The 20,053-nt window shown below is 56.9% G+C and overlaps 2 protein-coding genes and 1 non-coding gene across 3 annotated transcripts; 2 read left to right on the top strand and 1 right to left on the bottom strand.

Annotated features, from left to right (window-relative positions):
- Nucleotides 1-2,539: 2,539 nt before the first annotated feature.
- Nucleotides 2,540-2,641, top strand: LOC123954811. The gene has a single exon (XR_006821170.1). It is a non-coding gene; the product is annotated as a small nucleolar RNA U13 (small nucleolar RNA).
- Nucleotides 2,642-8,313: 5,672 nt separating this feature from the next.
- Nucleotides 8,314-10,653, top strand: RASL10A (RAS like family 10 member A). Its single transcript, XM_046024138.1, has 3 exons — nt 8,314-8,546; nt 9,612-9,736; nt 10,012-10,653. Exons 1-3 carry the CDS (start codon nt 8,328-8,330, stop codon nt 10,277-10,279), a joined length of 612 nt encoding a protein of 203 aa, XP_045880094.1. The 5' UTR covers nt 8,314-8,327; the 3' UTR covers nt 10,280-10,653.
- A 158-nt stretch (nt 10,654-10,811) lies between these two features.
- On the bottom strand, nt 10,812-16,271 carry GAS2L1 (growth arrest specific 2 like 1). The gene is made up of 6 exons (XM_046026071.1): nt 16,142-16,271; nt 14,533-15,383; nt 13,145-13,252; nt 12,946-13,042; nt 12,678-12,849; nt 10,812-12,140 (listed from the first exon to the last, which is right to left on the bottom strand). Exons 2-6 carry the CDS (start codon nt 15,163-15,165, stop codon nt 11,102-11,104), a joined length of 2,049 nt encoding a protein of 682 aa, XP_045882027.1. The 5' UTR covers nt 15,166-15,383; nt 16,142-16,271; the 3' UTR covers nt 10,812-11,101.
- Nucleotides 16,272-20,053: the final 3,782 nt, after the last annotated feature.

The raw sequence follows: 20,053 nt of genomic DNA, 5'->3' as shown, positions 1-20,053 counted from the left end.
CTACCAGCACTTTGCTTTTCTTAACCTGTCAGTACTAACAGACCCACCCCAGAATTTCTTGGGTGAACGGGCTGCCATTAGCCGGAGCCTGCGAACGGACATTCAGGCAGTTTCCGTCTTCTGTGAGTCCAAGCAACAGTGCAGTCAATACCAGCCCACATACGGCCTTGCTCGTGGGCAGATGCAGCTGTGGGATCTAGCTCCAGAACTGCTAGGCCGGAGGGTATAGCATTTTCTGTTTTAAATTGTACTTCTTGTTTTGAGAAGGCAATGTATTCACATGGCTCGAAATCCAAAAGGCAAAAAAAGAAGTGAAAAATCCTACTCCTCATTCCTCTCCGCGAGGAAATCAATGTTACTCTAAAGGCACTCAAAGATGTCCAATATGGCTTTTCCCCCTTTTATACACAATGGGTAGCATGGAATAACCCCAATCTGTGCCATGTTCTATCTTGGAGACTTTTCCATTATCACCCCATTACAGGGAGGATCCTCATGCCTTTTAATCACGGCTGTGTGCTTTTCCGTTGAATGGAGGTGCTGTCCCGAGCCAGAAGCCCCACAATGCCCACTAAGTTGGCCTAGGGTGTTGCTAGTACAAGGGATACAGCAAAGAATATTCACTTTCATACATGGACAAATTCATCAGGCACGAGTTACTGGGTCAAAGGTAGGTGTGCTTATAATTTTGAGAGCTGTTGCTAAAAATTCTCCAGTTTACATTCCCACCAGCCAGGAATGAGATGCCTGTGTCCCCCATACCGTCACAGACAACCCGTGTATAGATGTGTGCCAAACTGAGGGTGAAGAGTGGTACCTTACCGTGTTCTCAATGTGCCTCTGTTCATGTGTCTGCAAGCCACTTGCATGTTCCATTCTCTGGTTTTAAAGGATTTTAGGGGCACCTGGGTGGCTCGATGGTTTGGGCCTCTGCCTTCAGCTCAGGTCATGATCTCAGGGTCCTGGGATCGAGACCCACATTGGCCTTTCTGCTCAGTGGGGAGCCTGCTTCACCCTCTCTCTGCCTGCCTCTCTGCCTACTTGTAATCTCTCTCTCTCTCTGTCAAATAAATAAATAAAAGATTTTTTTAAAAATAAGGGATTTTATTTAGGGCACCTGGGTGGCCCAGTTGGTTAAGCAACTGCCTTTGGTTCAGGTCATGATCCTGGAGTCCCAGGATGGAGTCCAACATCAGGCTCCCTGCTCAGCAGGGAGTCTGCTTCTCCCTCTCACCTTCCCCCTCTCGTGTTCTCTCTCAAGTAAATAAATAAAATCATTTAAAAGTTTTTTATTTACCGATTTATTTGAGAGAGAGAAAGTGCACATGTGCGTGTTGAGGGGCAGAGGGAAAGGAAGAGACTCTCAAGCAGACTGCACTGAGTGCAGAGCCTGGCACGGGTTGACTCCACGGCCCTAAGATCATGAACTGAGCTGAAACCAAGAGTCAGATGCTTAACTGAGCCACCCAGGTGCTCTTGTATGTCCTGTTCTGTGAGCTGCTTCATATTCATATTTTTTGCCCATTTGCATAGTTATTGGTCCTCTTCTTACTGATTTGTCATTATTTCTCATTTTGTTACTGTCTTTTACTTCACCCTGTTGAAAGTGTTTTTGTATGCTGTCTTCCTTTAATCTCTTCTATATTTGCCTGAGCTGGTGCTTGTCTGATCTTCATTTGTGCATTTCAGTCCTGTTTCATCTGAGCTTTATGTTAGGGACAAGGTAGGGATCCAACTTTCTCTTTTCCCAGATGGTTACCCAGTTGTCTCCACACCATTCACTGAGTAATTCATCTTTTCCCCACAGAGCTGAAATGTCATTTGTAACATGTACTACATTTCCATATGTATATGAGTGCTTTTCTGGACCCTGCTCTGCAGCAGAAAATTTTGTCTACTCATTGGCCACTGTGGTTTTTTTTTTCATATTATACCTTTATATTTCCATATTTATAGTACCCGCTTATTCACCCTCTTTGTCCCAATTGAACTTTAAAACTATTTTCTTTTTTAAAAAGATTTTATTTACTTATTTTAGAGAGAATGAGAGAGAGAGAGCAAGCAGGGGTAGGGGCAGAGGCAGAAGGAGAAGCAGGTTCCCTGCTCAACTATGACTAAGCCACATAGGCACCCCAAAACTACTTTGTCTTTAAAAAAATTTACTGTAGGGGTGATTTTTGTCTCAGGTGGTTAAGTGTCTGCCTTTGGCTTGGGTCATGAGCCCAGGATCCTGGAACCAAGCCCCACATCAGTCTCCTGGCTCAGTGGGGCGTCTGTTTCTCTCTCTCTCTCAAATAAATGAATAAAATCTTTTTTTTTTTTTTAATTTACTCTAGGGGTGCCTGGGCGGCTCAGTGGGTTAAACCTCTGCCTTCAGCTCAGGTCATGATTCCAGCGTCCTGGGATCAAGCCCTGCATCCGGCTCTCTGCTCAGCAGGGAGCCTGATTCCATTCCTCTCTCTCTGCCTGCCTCTCCACCTACTTGTGATCTCTGTCTGTCAAATAAATAAATAAAATCTTTAAAAAAAATTTACTCTAGATCCTTTTGTAGTTCATAAGCATGATGATTGGGTGATTATAACCCTTGTGTGACACGTGCCTCCCTTGAGGCACAATGACCTCGCACATTACCCATGTGATGTGAAAAAAGAAAAATGAGCAGCAGCTCTTTCTGTCCACAGGTCCTGTCCCAGTGCTTTAATAAACCACCATTTTGCACCCCAAAAAAAAAAAACTGTATTAATTTTATTTGGACCATACCAAATGTTTATATTAACCTACAGAGAACTGACATCCTTATCATGATGTCAGTAATAACATTTATCTTTATATCAAAATATAGGAGTAGATGCTTCTCCACTGGTTCATGCTTTCCTTTATGTCTCTGTAATATTTTTAAAATATTTAAGATTTATTTATTTATTTGACAGAGAAATCACAAGTAGGTAGAGAAGCAGGCAGAAAGAGAGGGGGAAGCAGGCTCCCTGCTGAGCAGAGAGCCCAATGCGGGGCTCAATCCCAGGACCCTGAGATGGTGACCTGAGCCGAAGGCAGAGGCTTAACCCACTGAGTCACCCAGGCGCCCCCAATATTTTTATTTTTAAGTAATCTCTATACCCAATGTGGGACCTGAACCTACAACCCCAAGATCAAGAGTCCCACATTCCACTGACTAAGCCAGTCAGGTGCCCCATGACTGTAATATTTAAGTTTTCTTCATTCAAAAGGTCTTGCCTGCACATTTATTTTTACATAGATTCATGAGGGGTTTTTTTTTTTTTTGGTTCCTTTTTGTAAATGGGCTCTTTTCCATTCTTTCCTATATATATATATATTTATTATGTAATAGAGATTTAATATATAAACATAAAAATAATATAAATGTATAAAGTAACATAAGTTATGTAATAGAAAATTTGTAAACTAAACTCCAGACTTTATTCAGATTTGACTAGCTTCCCCACCACTCATGTCCTCATTCTGTTTCCAGATCCCACATTCCATGTGGTTATCATGTCTCCTCAGGCTCCTCTGATCTGTGACAGTTTCTCAGACTTTGTTTTTCATGACCTTGACAATTTTAAGGAGTACTGGCGGGTGTGTTGTAGACTATCCCTCAATTTTGGTCTGTTTTTCTCGTGGTTAGACGGGGTTGTGGGTTTTTAGGAAGAAGACCGGAGAGTGGCCCTTCTTTGCTACACCCAGTCAGGGACCACAGCATCAGTCTCTCACTGTCACATTAGCCTGGATCACTTGGCCAAGGTCGTGTTCCCAGCTTTCTCCACCGTGGAGTTCCTCTCTTCCCCTTTCCCTTAGTCTGTTCTTCAGAAGCTAGTCACTAAGTGCAGCCTACACTCAGGAAAGATTGTGGGGGCAGGGAGTAGCTACATCATGACTTGAAATTCTTCTGCTGGAAAGAACTGCTTTCTTCTCCCCGTATTTATTTATTAATTCAGTCATATATAGCAGTCTGGACTCATGGATATTTATTTTCCCATTTGGATTTAATCCAAAAGTATATATTTTATTGCATAAATTGTTCCAGTTTGGCCATTGGGAGCCCTTTTGGGTAGACTCTGTGTCCCTTTGATATTACCCGTCCTTTCGTTACTTTGCGGCTTCCTTGCTTTCTGGCATTTCAAGATGTCCCAGGCTCATCTTGTATCTGTCCTGCCCTGACCCTAGCATCAGCCGTTTCTCCAAGGAGCTGGTTCCTTTCACTGGCAAGTGGCCTTAAAAACTAAGATGTAAGTGCTGGGTGCCTTTGTTGTTCCTAGGGTAGCCCTTCTAGGCCCCCTTAGCAGAGGGAGCTAGGAAATATCTCTGTGCATACTTACCCGTGTAGACACACATGGCCCTCCGTTGTTTTGTAACCAGTAGCTATTTGCATATAAAAAATGAAATTGTTTTATATGTATAAATCTTGTCCCCTCCCACTTGCTAAACTGTCTTGTTTTTCTCTCCGTTTTATCTCATCTCCTCCCACAACTGTGTGAAGTCAAGACCACTGTTATCCCATTGCAAAGAGGGAAACAGGCTTAGAGAGTTCAGGTAACTTGCGCAGACTGCACACCCCCAGGGAGGAGACCTCAAACAGCCCCGCTCTATTCTGTGTGGCCTCCTCGCGTCCTGAGGGCTGGGAGAGGTTGACCACCACACTCAGTGGGCAGCATTATAAGGATGACTGAGGACCCACTATATGCCAAGCATCTGAGAGAGGGGTACCCCCCATCCGGGGCTCAGGGGGTGAGTCACTGTTGGGACAAATGGTATGGTGCTGTGATTAACGGTCAGGACAGACCACGATGGAAGATCGGGGAGGGCCCCAGAGCCAATGCCCCTGGGAGTTGGATGCAGTCCAGGGTGCTCGAGCCCAGGGAAGGTCTAGAATCAGGCCAGCTGGGGAAAAGCTGTGTGAGCGCAGGGAGCAGGGAAGGGCGGTGCTCAGCAGGCTGGCATCAGGAAGCTGTGGACTCGGGATTCTCCACCCAGTGCCTGTGCCTGCCCGCCAGGGACCTCCCAGCCCTCCCCACTTTCTGTGGCTTAACCCTTCAGGGCTCATCTTAGGTGTGGCGTCAGGCCTTTCCTGAGCCCCCAACCTTGGTAGGCTGGTCCTCCCCTGGGTCCCCTCAGCCCCCAGAGCCCCCAGGCCTTTCCATCCATCTGTCTGTGCCTGGGTGCTTGCCTGGCTCCTTCACAAGCCACAGAGAGCAGGCAGGAACCAGCGTGGCCACTGTGGGCCCAGCACCAGGTCCTACGGGCCACAGGAACAGACGTGTGGATGCTTGATGAGCGCTCTCTGCGGAGCCTAGGGCCTGTGGAGCTGCAGACAGCACCCTAACTGCCTCTCCTTGGTCAGGAAGTGAGGGGACCACTGAAGGAAACTTTGAAATTTACATCCCAGGGGCGCCTGGGTGGCTCAGTGGTTTAAGCCTCTGCCTTCGGCTCAGGTCATGATCTCAGGGTCCTGGGATCGAGCCCCGCATCGGGCTCTCGGCTCAGTGAGGAGGCTGTTTCTCCCTCTCTCTCTGCCTGCCTCTCTGACTACTTGTGACCTCTCTCTCTCTGTCAAATAAATAAATAAAATATTTAAAAAAAAAAAAAAAGAAATTCACATCCCAGCCCAAGTTTTCTGGCTTGCTAGTCTTTGGGAAGCTTGGCACCTGGGTGGCCCACTCTGGTCCTAGCTCTGCTCAGTCCCCACGGATGAAGGGGGCTTCCTTAAAGTCCTTTCCTGCAGGGCCACGCGCTCGGGCTGATCTCCTCCTGAAGGCCCACTGGTCCCTGGGCTTCTCAGAAAGTCAGACCTGACGGGCGTGCCATCACTTTCCTGCTGGGCAATCTCAGGCAAACCTTTGCACCTCCCCAGGCCTCCCTAAGCATGCGGCTATGGCTATGGGTCAGGGCGTGTCCTTCCTAAACGGGGAAGGCTGCTAGGGGTGCTGGTGCTCGAGTTTCCTAGGGAATGGATCACCCCTGTGCGGTCTGCTGGGCCTTGTAGGAGCTTTAGGACAGAGGAGAGTCCTCTGTCATTCCCAAACCAGGCACCAAGAAAGCACACTGGGACCCAGAGATGCCCCCCGCCCACACACACACAGCCCTGTTTGCTGGTTCTGAAGAAGCCTTGCCCGCGAAGGCACTCTGTCCGAAAGTGAAGCAAGGAAGGTTATCCAGAGGAAGGATATGCAGAACTAGCTCCCAAGGGTGGTCTTGCTCCCAAGGAGCAAGAAGAGAGGGTGCTCCAGTCAGAGATGTGGGCCCCACCCAGGGCCTGAAGGAAGACCGTCCTGATGTCAGCCCCACACCCTGCTGAATGCCAAAAGGGAACAGGAGCTTAGTTTATTTATGCTCAGCCTTGTTCCCCAAAGGAACTGAGGCAGCTTACAAAACCCAGAAGTCTGAAATGTTACAAAGTGACAGGGGAAGTTGGGTGAAGGGAAAGGATCATGGCAGGAAAGGAAGATGATGAAGCCAGGAATCCCCACTTACTGGGCTTGAAGACCCAGAACACCGTCCAGAGGTAAGCCACAAGTCTGGCTCTGAGCTCCCTAGTGGCTGAGGAGGAAAGTGAAAGAAGACCCAATTCCCTGACCTAATGTGGGAAGATGAAAACACAACCAGTGCTCTGGAGAAGTACCTTCTGTTGCCATCACTGCTTCTCTGCCTCTCCTCACTTCAGGGCTAAGCTCCCCTCTCTCCTCCACTTCCCACACTATGCTCCTATAATTCCTGGCCGGTGTGTTCTAGAACCTACTCTCCTAAGGTAAGATTATCCCCTCTCCCCACCTCTCCAGTCCTGGTGAGCAGTAATACTAGGAATGCTTGTTGAGGAGATGCACAAGTGTGAAAAGCCTGGTCAGTGCAGAAACGTACAGGCGTCCATACACTTCACCCAGTACCGGCGCATCTGGTCAGAGAAACGGGAGAGCCCAGCTCTGCAGGGAGGAGGCAAGCAGAAGCAGAGGATGGGGAGCAGGCTCTCCCAGCTGTAATGGAGAAGGAGCTTCTCACCAGTACCACAGAGGGGGGTGGGATTTGAGCTTCTATGGAAGCTATAGGCTACAGGTGGAGAAAACCTGGCCTTTAGCAGTGACAGAGGTGGTGCTGACCAGTTTCTGGATCTTTCAGCCTTGTTGGGACGGGAATTTGGAGCTGAGCTACTGTGACCTGGTGTGTGGCGGGCTCAGCACACTCTGTCCAGCCCCACCTGGATGCGGGCCATCTGATATATTGTTTCATGCTGGACATTTACCTCTGTGTGCGGGACAAAAGTGGGAGGGCGCCTCAGAGGAGACCACAGGCTGTGCGACCCTCAGGGGCCACCCACTGGCACCCCCCCCCCACCTTGGAGGGTCGCCTCCCGGGCCTGTTTTTCTCTCTCAAAGGGAGATAACCAGGATAAGGCTGTTGATTCAGTAATCACTAAGCAACAGCTTAGTGAAGGGCCCAGCACGTAGTAGGGTCTCAAGCAAGGTGTCTCAAGCAAGGTGTCTGCGTTTGATGGATGCAGAGCCCAGAGGCCCCGCAGTGCGGAGACTCGCCCAAGGGCACACAGCTGGGGCTGTAGATTCGACCCGGCGGCCCGACTCCCGCGGGCTGGATTTGTCTGTAGCCAGCTTGCGGGCGCGGCGTTTGGAAGAGCGGACGCGGGCGTGGGAGGGAAGGGACTTCTATTTTGGAGCGGGTGAGAGGAGCGCGGGACACCGAGGGGACTGGATCCCTCCCTCCGGCTCCCTGCGCCCCAGTCACCTTCCCGCGACCCTTCCCGGGAGGATCATCCCGGGCGGGTAGTGGGGAGCTGGGGAGGGGCGGGCCGGCGGTTACCTCATCGCCGCCTCCGGGAAGCTCCGCTGGCCCGCTCGTTCCCTCGCTCGCTCGCGCCGCTGGCTGGGGCGGCGACTCGGGGCGCCGGAGCGACGGAAGGACAGCGGGACAGAGGCACCGAGAGGCAACGCCGCCCCCGAGCCCGGACCCGCTGCGGGACCCGCGCGGCCAGGAGGTCCGACCCCGGTGCTCGCGCTGCCGGCGGCGCCTCCAGCTCGCGCTGCGGGGCGGAGGCGGTGTCTGCACCGCGCGCGGGGTCTGTTCTCTCCCGAGCTTCCGCACCTGCCGGAGCTGCTCGTTCATCCTCCGTCGGCCTGCTCGGCTGTCTGCCCTCCGGCCGCCCTCTCCGTCCTCTGGCCCGGCCCCTCCTGGCCCAGGATGCTCCGGGGGCGGGGGAGTGGGGGGCGATGAGGAGCGCGGGGCCCGGGCGCACCGGGCAGGGCACGCGGGGCGCACGGCGCAGCGCTGGCCCATGAGGGTTTACAGCGCCGGGCGCGCGGGCCATGGGGGGCAGCCTGCGGGTGGCTGTGCTGGGTGCCCCGGGCGTGGGCAAGACGGCCATCATCCGCCAGTTCCTGTTCGGTGATTACCCGGAACGCCACCGGCCCACGGACGGGCCACGCCTCTACCGGCCCGCGGTGCTGCTCGACGGCGCGGTCTACGACCTGAGCATCCGCGACGGCGACGGCGCTCCTCCGGGCCAGAACCCCGGGGGTCCAGAGGTAGCGACTGGGGGACGGGCGGCGCGGGCGGGGGCGTGTGACAGCGTGTGTGTATGTGTGGCGGGTGCTCATTACACACGTGCGTGTCTGCCTGGACAGCCCTGGGGTGCCCAACTGTGTTCATGGATTAAAGGATGAACATGTCCTGGGGGGTTTGTGTGTGTGTGTCTCTCCCTGACGGCCTGCTGCTGTCCAAGATCAGGCCCTAGGCCGGGCGATTTTGAAAAGAGGATTTATCTCACTCGCCTAAAGTGCCTATATTATTTGCCTGCCTCTGAGGGTGGTTCTGGATCATTGTGCATAGCAGACCATGGTCGTGCCTCCCTGCGGGTGAGCGTTTTATGCTTGGGGAATTAAGCAGACTCTCAGTGGGGGGAGGATGGGGCCAGACACAGGTGTACTTTCTAGGGCGGTTATTCTCTGCTCCCTTATTCCTGTGACTTGGAGCAAAGCATTTAGCAATTTGTGCGAAGCCCAGGACAGATTTTGAATTCTTGGAGCTGGATGCCTCCGAGGGGTGAAGAGGAAGGAGCACACAGAATTAAGCAGGGCTTCCTGGAGGGGTTGACGTTTGGGCTGACCCTGGAAGGATGAATGAAGTTTTGATTAAAAGAAGTAGCAAAAGCCTGCCAGGTGGAAAGGGCAGCATGTGCTTAGCCTCCCCGAGGCCTGAATATGTACAGCTGTCCATCATCAACGGGGTCGAGGGCCTGGGGAAAACGGAGCCTGGGGCGTAGAGGCAGCTGTGGTAAACAGGGAGGGAGGGCCTAAGAGGCCAGCCCGGAGATGAGCTTTGACAAGCTGGAAGGAGGAAGCTAGGGGATGGGCGGAGAGGAGGCCGAGAGTGAAGGAGGGCTGGTAAGCAGCTGACTGGCTTCAGGCACGGGTTAGAAATTTTTATCCTGGCAACCGTGAGGACAGTAGGGCCTAGGGAGCTTGGAGAGAGATGGTGGGGACGGCCGAGGCCTGAGGATGAACTGTGGATTTACCGTAAAGACCCTTTAGAGGGTCTGGCTGTTGGAGAGTGAGAAAGGGTCTCTGGCAAACGCCGGCCTCCCGCCCCAGGAGTGGCCAGACTCCAAGGACTGGAGCTTGCAGGACACGGACGCCTTCGTGCTCGTCTATGACATCTGCAGCCCGGACAGTTTCGATTACGTGAAGGCGCTACGGCAACGCATCTCGGAGACCAGGTGGGGATGCCGCCACAGGTGTCTGTGGGTGGAGGAGGGGTGCTTTTGCCCGACCGACTGGGCCTTTGCCCAAGGGGAGTGGGTGGGTTCTTCCCCAGTCCTGTCTGGGTCTCGGGTCTGCCAGCTATGCGGTCTTTGAGCCACTCGGGTCTGTATTTCCTTGGTGGGGGGCTGGTGTCTCTGGCCACAGGAGTGTATATACCCACTGAGGGGGGAGGGGGGTCTCCCGCGTGGGGCGTCCGGCACAGTAGCCCTCGTCCCCATCTGGCCCACAGGCCGGCGGGCGCACCCGAGGCTCCCATCCTCGTGGTAGGCAACAAGCGGGACCGGCAGCGGCTGCGCTTCGGACCTCGGCGCGCGCTGGCCGCTCTGGTGCGGAGGGGCTGGCGCTGCGGCTACCTCGAGTGCTCCGCCAAGTACAATTGGCACGTGCTGCGTCTTTTCCGGGAGCTGCTGCGTTGCGCTTTGGTGCGTGCACGCCCTGCGCACCCGGCCCTGCGCCTGCAGGGGGCGCTGCATCCAGCGCGCTGCAGCCTCATGTGACTGAACTGGACGTCGACGCTGAAGGTGGGGGGAGGGTGGTTTGAGCGGAACAACCGGGTACCTGGATTGGACGAAATTGCCCAACTTCTCTCGGATTGGACAGGACAAAGTCTCCTCCCTGATTGGATGAGGAAACCTCCCACTCAGTCTCCTGGGCGACAGGACTCTCTTTGAACTGCATTGGACCCTGCCAGGCCCCCAAGCCACACTGGGCTCCAGCAGTCTTTTCTGAGACCCCATTGGGTTACAGTCCCATTGGGTAGAAGGGATTTGGCTGTGGATCTGATTGGAAGCGCTCAGGTTGCTCCTGCGGCTCCACTGGAGAGACTCTAAAATCACACCTCTCAGGAGGTAATAAAGGGGAAAACAATGGAGGCGCAGCTTGCATTTCTTGGGTGGGCTGCATGGTCTTAAGCTTAGAGGTCGTTGCTCCCTGGCACCTAATACCAGAACCCCAACATGTAAGAAGGGTCCCCCAAAAGGTGTGATGGCCCCAGGGCCGACCCCAAGAAGCAGACACAAGTGGCTGGAACAATACTTTACTGTCAGGCTCTGCAGGGCCACAGGACCGCAGGATGGGTCCTCACTGACCTCCTCTAAGGCAATCAATAATATTAGTAATTAAATAGCAACGCTCATCCCCCAACCGGAATGTACAACAGAGGTCCCATTGTGCCATGTGGTCCCAAGGGGTCTGGTCCCATGAGGTCTGGTACCCGAGAGGCAGGGGTGGAGGGGGGGCTCCCTGATGCAGAGGGGTTAAGGCCACGAAGGAATAGGATGAGGAGGAGTGGGGGCCTGGGGGGCAGCTGGGCTGGTTCATCACATCCAGGAATCCGGCTCTGCCCTTGGGCTCACAGAGTGCAGGGCATGCCAGGCCCCAGGCTCTGTGGATCCAGCAGAAGGGCGGCGAGGGCCCCGAGGCGTGGGGATGCGTGAGGGTTTTCGGTCTGGCTGTGTGTCCATCCGGCCCCGTGCCCAGGTCCTCGGGAGCTCCAGGCCAGCCAAGGGGCTCCCAGGTGCATCTGGTGGGCCCCCCACACCGGGGCAGGGGCTGCCTTCATCGGAAGAGCTGGACAGGACTGGGCCTCGGGGCCCGGGCAGCCCATTGGCCATTCGGCCAGAGTCCCCGGGTTGGCCACACTTGCCACCCAGGACACTGAGGGATGAAGAGGAGGAACTGGAGGAACAGTAGGCCGAGTCAGGAGCTGGAGGGTCTGGGGCCCGAGCTGGGTCAGAGGCTGATCCGGCGGGATTCCCGCCAGCAGCAGCCTCAAGGGCTCGGGCATTGGCCAGGAACTCCTCTTCCAAGCGCCGGAACAGTTGCTGCTCCTGCTTCGGGTCCAGCTGTAGGGGGGTGCGGAAGACACTAGCCGGTGTGGCGCCCAACTCTGGACTGGGGCTGGAGACCCGGAGAGGCCGGGGCGCTGCAGGGCTGCGAGCCCGGGGAGTCTGGGGGCTGCTCCTGCCTGAGCCTCCACTGACCCTGCCCCGGGGCACCCACGAGTGCTGCCCATCTCGGTCCCTGCGCACCAGCAGCATGGTCTGCTCCTCCCGGCTCTGGCTTCGGGCCCGCCGGGCAGGGCTGGCGGCTGACAGCGGGGCTCCCCGGCCTCCTGGGGCCCCACGGGGCCGCCCCCGATCCAGTCCATCTCTGGACTGGCTGCGTGGGGCAGGAGGCCGTCTTGGGGAGGCTGGGGTGCCCGTGGTCAGCCGCCGGCTGGGTCGCTCCTTCCGGGAGCCAGTGCCTGAGTCTTCACTGCGGACACCAAGGGGGCCACTCTGGGCTGAGGACGCTGAGGAGTCACTGTCCCCGGAGTAGCGGCGGGAGCGGGGATGGGGGGGCAGCTGGTCCCGGGCCCTGGGGCAGCAGAACAAGAGAGAGCGAGAGATGGGGCATACAGAGACAGGACTGGCATGCAGAAAGGGCCCAGAGAGGACAGGACAAGCAGCCAAGGGGTTGGGGGCAGGGAAGACACCTGTGGTGGTGGTGGGGGTGGGGGCTGTCAAGGGCTTTGGTCCTCTTGGGGACTTCCAGAGAGAAGTGAGGGACTCCAAGCAGCTTCCGGCAGCACACACACCCCCCCCCCCCAGCCAAGGCAGCGGAAGAAGCCAGGTTCCGAGTTCCCCCTCCCCAGGCCTCGGGCTTGCTGGGCTTCCTGGGCAGGCCAGCGGGAAGCGGGTAGGACTGGCTGCCGCCCAGCCCCCAGGGCCTGCCCCAGCTGTGTTGTTCGGTTGCTTGGGTTGCCATGGAGATAGGAAGCCAGGCCTGCCCCCACCCACGGGAACTTTTCCCAGGGTGTGAGTCACCCTGGAGCACAGGCTCCTTTGTCATCCAGGCCAGGGCAGACACCCCCAACTCCCCGACCCCTCACCCCCAGGTCCTCCTGCCTCTCACCTGAGGGTGGTCTCCGTTCCCTCCTTTGAGGCCCGTAGGCTAATGGGTGTCAGCTCTGGCCGGGAGCTCCTGCGCTCACCCCCAGGCGCTGGGCTGCCAGCCCGGGGGCTGGGGGTGGGCGACACCCTCTGTGGGGAGAAGGTGCGAGCCCTGGGCTGGGGCAGGCGGTGGGCTGCGGGGGTGAGACAACAGGTGGCCCGTGAAGGGCAGTGCCACAGACAGAGCCCGGCCTGCCCATCCCCCCCACGGCCCCGCCACAGGCACTGACCTGAGGACGAGCAGCGGCAAGGGTCATGCTTGTCCAGATAGTGCTCCAGAGTGTCCCAGCCGCCACCCACGCGCACCATCACGTGGCTCCTCAGCACCTGTGGGAGCCCAGCGTGGGCAGGTCACGGCCTGTCCGTGTGAGTGGGGGGCGTGGCAGCCCACCTTAGGCTGCTGCCTGCCCGGCAGCCCCTGGCTCTTACCCGCACGAAGATGAGGAGACTGGAGTCTCCCACGCGGTACTTGCCCTCCGAGACTTTGATCATGGGAAACTGGTCTGGACAGGTGCAGTAGCCCAAGATCTCCCTCACCTGAGGCCAGAGAGGAGAGGCGGGAGGTCAGGGATTCAGTCCCTCCTCCTGGGGCCTGATGTCAGCAGCTCCAGGGTCAGGAGGAAGCAGGTCTTTCCGGAGAAAGGGGGCACGGATGGTGTGACTCCAGACTTGGGTGCAGGCTCTACACTTGACCTTTCACCAGCTGCCCTTCCCCTTTGGCTGTTGGAGGTCAGGGAGCTGACCAGGAAAGGATGGTGGCCCTGTGGTCAGGCCAGGGCGTGGGACCCCAGTGAGGCGCCTCCCTCCAGGCCCTGAGCCTGGGGCTGTCCTGGGAGCCGTCCTCACAGAGAGAGGCTGAGACTCCACAGGGGGACTGGGTCCATTGGAGGAGGAGGACCATGGGACATGAGTGCAGGGAACCCACACCACATCAGTGCCACAGACATGTAAGACACACACACACACACACACACCCCAACATGCACACCCAGGCCACATGCCCAGCAAGCACACATCTGCACCCCCCCCACCCCCCGGCCCAGGTCAGGAGCTGCCAGGCTGGCTATGTGGGCGGCCCACCTCCCAGCCCACAGTGGGGCCAGCGGAAATGAGCAGGTGGAGCCTCTGGTGACCCTGGCCCAAGACAGGATTGGGGTTGGCAGCCTCTGCCCAAGGCCATCTGGCTAGGGGGTAAGGCACAGCATAGTCCTAACCTTCTGATAAGAAAGACACTCTTGGCCAGGCTGCGGGGGCGTTAGGGATACCTAGGTCCCGAGACGAGCAGGAGAGAGCTGAGGGTACAGTCTGGCAGCTCCCATGTTCTTAACAGCAGCTCTGGGCCTGGTTTCCCCACCATGGATGTGCGCAGGGCCACGGGGGGGTTGCCAGGGGGGCTGTAGAGCCCTGGGAAGCTTCCCTAGGCCCTCAGTGAGCCTACTGTGTGGCGGGCCCCTCGCTCAGAGCCAAGCGTCACAGGCACCCACTCAAGCTCGAGCTCTGTGATGTGGTTCCAAGTGTCTAGTCCTGAAGTACATACAGAAGGGGTTAAATCACACAGCCCCGGGATGAGGGGTATACAGCCCTTCTCTGGTGCACGGGGAGCCCTTAAAGCGGGGAGATCACACAATGGAGCTCAGATTTCATCCACCGCCCAGCAGGGCCATGCGACCTCACCAAGCACTTCTCCCTCCCAGCAACTGTGCCCGCTCCTTGGAGCCAGGTATACAGTTGATGCTCAACCTGTGCATTACCCCATGGGGCAGGCTGTCCCATCCCGGGCACACGGTGGGGACGTGCGCCCTCACGGGCGGACTCACCAGCTCGTCGAGGTTGCGCAGGTCGCTGGGTGTCATGCGAGGCCCACGGGTGGGAGCCCCTGCTGTGGTGGCTGTTTCGGGGGCGTCCTCCTCGGCTGTGCGGGCGTGGGGGGCTGGGGGGGCAGCACGGAGCTCCTGCTCAATCTCCTGTTCAAATTGCACAAGGCGAGGGGCGAGCAGGCCAAGGCGGGCCCCACGCCGTGCCACCTCCAGCAGGCACAGCACCACGCTCTTCTCGTTCTTTCGAAGCACCAGGTCCTCCGTCTCAAACATGAGCACTTCGGGCACACCCAGCTCTGTTCGGCACCAGCCGATGAACGTGGCCACATTGTCGCGGGCCATGAAAGAGCCGGGCACCACACTGTGCGCCTGGAAGGCCACCCCGCGGGCTGGGCGGGCAACAGCCAAAGCGCGGGCAGCATCGGTGACAGCATTGGCATGTTGGCATAGGGTGGTGCCCGTGGCCAGCCCCGTCAGGAAGCCATCGCCACCACTGGGCAGACCCAAGCCATACAAGGCGTTGAGCCACTCAGCCAGGTCCTCCTTCATGGCCTCCACGTAGGCCTCACTTGAGCGGAACGGCCTCACGCTCTTGGCTGCTGAGCCCGCGATGCCCGCCACCGGGTCCGCCATGCCTGGGGCCAGCCGAGTCACGGTGGGTGGGCAGGGACACAGGGCTGCTGTGAGGACCCAGGAAGCCCTCGGTACAGACTAAGCCGCTGACCACCCGTAATGCACCTGTCATCTCAGGCCAGATGGTTGGTTTTGTGAGCTGGCTGTGAGAAACTTCACTGTATCTCAGTTTCCTCGTCTGTGAAATGCGTACAGTAATAGCACCCTCCTTGCAGGACCTAATGAGATAATTTGTATGAATGACTTAGTATCGAAAGTGTTTGCTATTTCCCTCTGGGAGGTGGGTAACAGGATACCTGGCTGAATCCTCCCTCCCTCCCAGGTCCCGACGCATCCTTATTGCCCCACATGGTAGGTGAAAAGCAGAGCCCTAAAGATGCAGCCCCCAGGCGTGGGCCCACAATGGACAGGCAGGACATGTCCAGAAATTCAGGTCCCAACCGCAGGAATGATTAGCTTCATCGCTGAGGGCTGGTACCCGGCCCCCACCTCTGGGAAGGTCCCAGGTACTCCCACAGCTCTCCTTCCCTAAGGACTCTCATTATAACAACGACGTAACAGCAGTAACGGTAACCGCAATGCCCCTGCCCAGCGCTGAGTGTCAGTGATTTTATCTCCATTTTACAGATGAGGAAACTGAGGTGCAGAGAGGGTAAGGGCTCGCACAAGGTCGCAGAGCAGTGGGTGGCAAAGCCAGGCCGACCTGAGCCGAGCTTATGATCCCAAGCGCCACGGGCAGCCCGGGGGCCGAAGCCAGGCTCCGCCTCCTCCTCCGAGCCTCCCTAGCGCCGCAGGCCGGGTCCGTGCGGGCCGGGACTCGGAAGAGCCTCGGACAGCCCCGGCTGGCCTTCGGGCTTCGGCCCAGAGAGGGTGCGGGGCCGCCCAAGGTCACACAGCCCCAGGGAACGGAGGCCGCAGTTGCCAGGTACCCGTGAGTGCACGCCAGTCAGGGAGTACTGGGGGTCCCCGCGCTCACCTGGCTCATCCTGCGGCCTCGGGGAGCATCGCCCCGGCGGGGCCGAGCGGGGCCGGGCCGCCGCAGGGAGGCGCCGCCCGAGCCACAGCGATCCGGTCCCGCGGCTGAGGCCTCCGCACCCGCCCGCCCGCTGTCTCCGCCCCGCCTCCCTGGAATTCGGATCCGGCCCGAGGGGGCGGGCGGGGCCGCGCGCTCTTAAAGGGGCAGCGCTGTTCCCGGGCTGGCAGGGCGGACGGAGGGAGGAACTGGAGTCTCCTGACTGGGGTGGGGGCGGGACCAGGGCCCCCAGGAGACCCCACCAGCCAGGACGTCCTGTCCCAGCTCAGGCTAGTCCCTACCGTACCTTTCTAAACTGCTTGGTCTCCTGGGGGGAGGTTTGGGCGCTTTTAACTGCACTCGTTCCCCGGATAGCTGCCTCCTCGGGAGGGCCGCACGGCCTGTTCCCAAGACGAACTCAGGAAGCGATAGGGACCGGGGCTGCAAAGTCACCTCCGCCTGGAATGAACCATCCTAGTTCAGATAAATGAGGCCAGTGTGACTCGGGTGTGAGCTTCCTACCAGCAGGGCGGGCCTCGTGGAGGGGGATGATGGCCTGTTCTGCCCACCCGTCGTGCCACTCCTTACTGAACACTCATTTTTAACCTTGAGGTTGGGGGAACCCGTTTCTCTGATAAGGACACAGGCTCAGAGGAGTAGGCAGGGGGCTAAGGCCTGGGGATCTCATACCTTGAGCCCTGCCCTTCGGGGAGAGGCCCATCCCCAACCACCTGTGGCTGCCCAGGTCAGGCATAGAATTAAGAGGAAAGGAGGATATGAAGTGGCCTGGGTTGGCTCGGGAGGGTTAATTGCTGCTGGTTTCTTTTCAAACTGCAGAGGAGGGCCCTGGCTGGGACCTGCGGGAAATCCTGCCCCCTGCTGCTGGCTGGGCAGGGAGGCCAGGCCTGGCTGAACTGCAGCCCTGCTGGCCAGGCGGGGCCAGCCTGGGGGGAGGCACCACCACCCATAGCCAAGTCTCAGAGCTTTCATAAAGCTCCTACTGTGCACCAGGCTTGCTCTGTGCCCTTGACCTAAACCAGTCAAGTCACCTCTATGAGAAACTTTCTTTTGCCCAAACTGGAGCTCAAGAGAGCAGCTGGTAGAGTCCGGGGTTTGAACATGGCTATTATGGGAGTATCCTCATTCAAGTGTCAGGGGCATTTGTTGAGTACCTACTGTGTGCTAGACCTCGTGGTGCCAGGCTGATCACGTACATCATCCTACCGAGTCCTCGTGACTCCGGGCAAACAGCCCAGTGTCCTAGATACCCAAGTGGTGCAGGTTCTGATCTACCCTCTCCTTCAGCACCCCTACCCACAAAGAGTGAGGAAGGGGGGTAACTAGTAACAGTAATGGCTGACGCTTAAGTGGCACCTACTGTGTGCTGGGTCTCTTCTGGCACTGGGAACTAAGAGCAAAAAGTGGGAGGGAGACAGAGCCAACTCTCAGGGTTCACAGTGTGGTAGGAAGGCAGCCCTTGGACTGAAACAGGGATGAGGCACCAGGGAAGAGAGAGCAATGGAACCAGCTGAGGGCCTGGGAGTGTGGGGTGAGATGAGGCTGCAGTTTTAAATCAGCGTTCAGGAAAGGAGCTAAGGGAAGGAACCGTGTAGATGGCTAGAAGCAGAGTATTTCATACAGAGGGAATAGCCAGTGCAAAGGCCCTGAGGTGGGCAGGTGGTTGGTGTGTTCAAGAAAGAATAAGGAGGGGCGCCTGGGTGGCTCAGTGGATTAAGCCGCTGCCTTCGGCTCAGGTCATGATCTCAGGGTCCTGGGATCGAGCCCCGCATCGGGCTCTCTGCTCTGCAGGGAGACTGCTTCCTCCTCTCACTCTGCCTGCCTCTCTGCCTACTTGTGATCTCTCTCTCTGTCAAATAAGTAAATAAAATCTTTAAAAAAAAAAAAAGAAAGAAAGAAAGAATAAGGAGGCCTGTGAGGCTGGGATGGAGGATGGGATGAGAATAGAGATATTGGGAGCAGAGCAAGTAGAGCTTTGTGGGCCATGCCTCTTTGGAGGGACATGGGAGTCATGGAGGGATTTATTGCAGGGGAGGGGTGTGACCTGACTGAGGTATTAACAGGTTCCCTGCGATTGCTGTGCAGGGATGGTAGAGAGTGGTGGAGCCTGGCTGTATCTGAGGGGAGAGCTGATGGGATATGCTGGTGAGTTGGGTGTGAATGTGTGGACAGAGTCAAGAATGGCTCCCAGATCTGGGACTGCTGATACTTGGGGAGAGAGGGCTGCTGGAGATGGGGGCAAGGGAACTCAGGTTTCGGGGGGAAAGAGCAAGGTGTGGAAACTAAGTAATTTAGTCCTCAAAATAATCTTATGAGGTATGATGATTTTATGTGTTCTCATTTTACCATGTGGGGACACTGAGGCCTGGAGAGGACAAGGGGTATAGTGTGGTCAGCAGCTGTGCAGGAATTTGATTCCTGCTTATGTCTACCTTGCTGAACAACAGGGCTCTAGGCATAAGAGAGGTCAGATTGAACCCAGGCCCTGCTCTTGGTTTTTGGGTGAGATGGTTAAGCTCTCTGAGCCTCAGTTTTACTATGTGTAAAATGGGACAACAGTAGTAGTCACATCATAGGATTGTGAAAATGGTATCATTAGTTAGCATTCGGGACAGATGTCTACTATTCCTCTGAGAAAGTGGGGATAAGAGGGTGGGGGCTTGCTGCTCCCTATCTCCCATCCCCCCGGCTGTGACCTGCCATCACAGAGGCCCACTCTAGAGCACAGACTCCAACTTTCTGATTATAGGACAGGTGGCAGGTGTAGGGGCTGACTGGCATAGCCAGACTCCTGGCCCAGGCCATGGAGGGCCTCAGCTTTGACCCCTTCTGTTGTGTGGTGACCTGTCCTGTTCCTTGCAGGACCAAGGGAAGTTATAGAAACTGCTGGAGGGACAGGAGGTTTGGGCTACAGTTGTTCTGAACCCATTCCCACAGACCCCAGGGGCCACCATGGTATACAGAAGGCGTGTCTCTAATGCACTCATGGTCTTGCCCATGGCCAGTGGACACGTGGCCAGATTTCTTGCCTCCGCTGCTGGTGCCAGGGAACTGCGTGCTTGGCCTTGGTTGCAGTGGAGGTCAGATGATGGCCACGGAGTCTTCAGGTAAATCCCTCCCTGGTGGGATTCAGCCCTGGGGCTGGGCAGTTCAGGTGCTGGTTGGGTCCCCTCCAAGCTCTCCAGGTTTAGATTGAGCTCATGAGCTGAGCCCTGGTTGGGCGAGTGACCCACGGAGGGCTTTAGGCTCCTATGTTCCCATATGGGTCCAACCACGACAGCTGCTTGCTCCTGCTCCGGCTGTGGGACCCTAAGCTTCCCTGAGCTCCCTCCTGTGTCCTCCAGGAGAGAAATCAGGGCCGGAAAGCCCAAGAGGGACTGCTTTCCAACATGCCTGTTACACTGCTCATTGCTTGCCCTGTGGTTGGCAGCTCCGTCTGCGTGGGACAGGAGGGGGCAGCTCCAGAGCCAGCCACTCGCCCTGAGGTCCTGGTGTCTGGGTGCTTGGCTCCCATTTGCATCGGCCACTTGCCTCCGTCACTGTCCTGTCCTTGGCCCCACAGCTGCCACAACCTTGGAGCCCCACGCTCCTTCCCACAGGGCGGGTGAGCCACTCGTTGTGGTCTGTGTGTGTGTGGGGCAGAGACCCATCTCCCCATTGACTCCTCAACCTTTGCCCGGGACTGTGGAGTGTAGCCTCACGGGGCCATGAGGCTGGGATGGAAATGTTTATTCTGAGTGTGCTCGACCAAGAGCTCCTGGAGAGTTCGGAGCAGGGTCTTCTCTGACTTCTCCCTGTTCCCTGTCCTGCTCCTGGTGGCCGCACCCCTGCTTTTCCACCTCTTCCAGCTCCAGGGGC

The sequence above is a fragment of the Meles meles genome, chromosome 12 (genome assembly GCF_922984935.1).
Source record: "Meles meles chromosome 12, mMelMel3.1 paternal haplotype, whole genome shotgun sequence".
In the NCBI taxonomy this organism is placed as follows: Eukaryota; Metazoa; Chordata; class Mammalia; order Carnivora; family Mustelidae; genus Meles; species Meles meles.
This window is presented reverse-complemented; position numbering and strand designations above follow the sequence as displayed.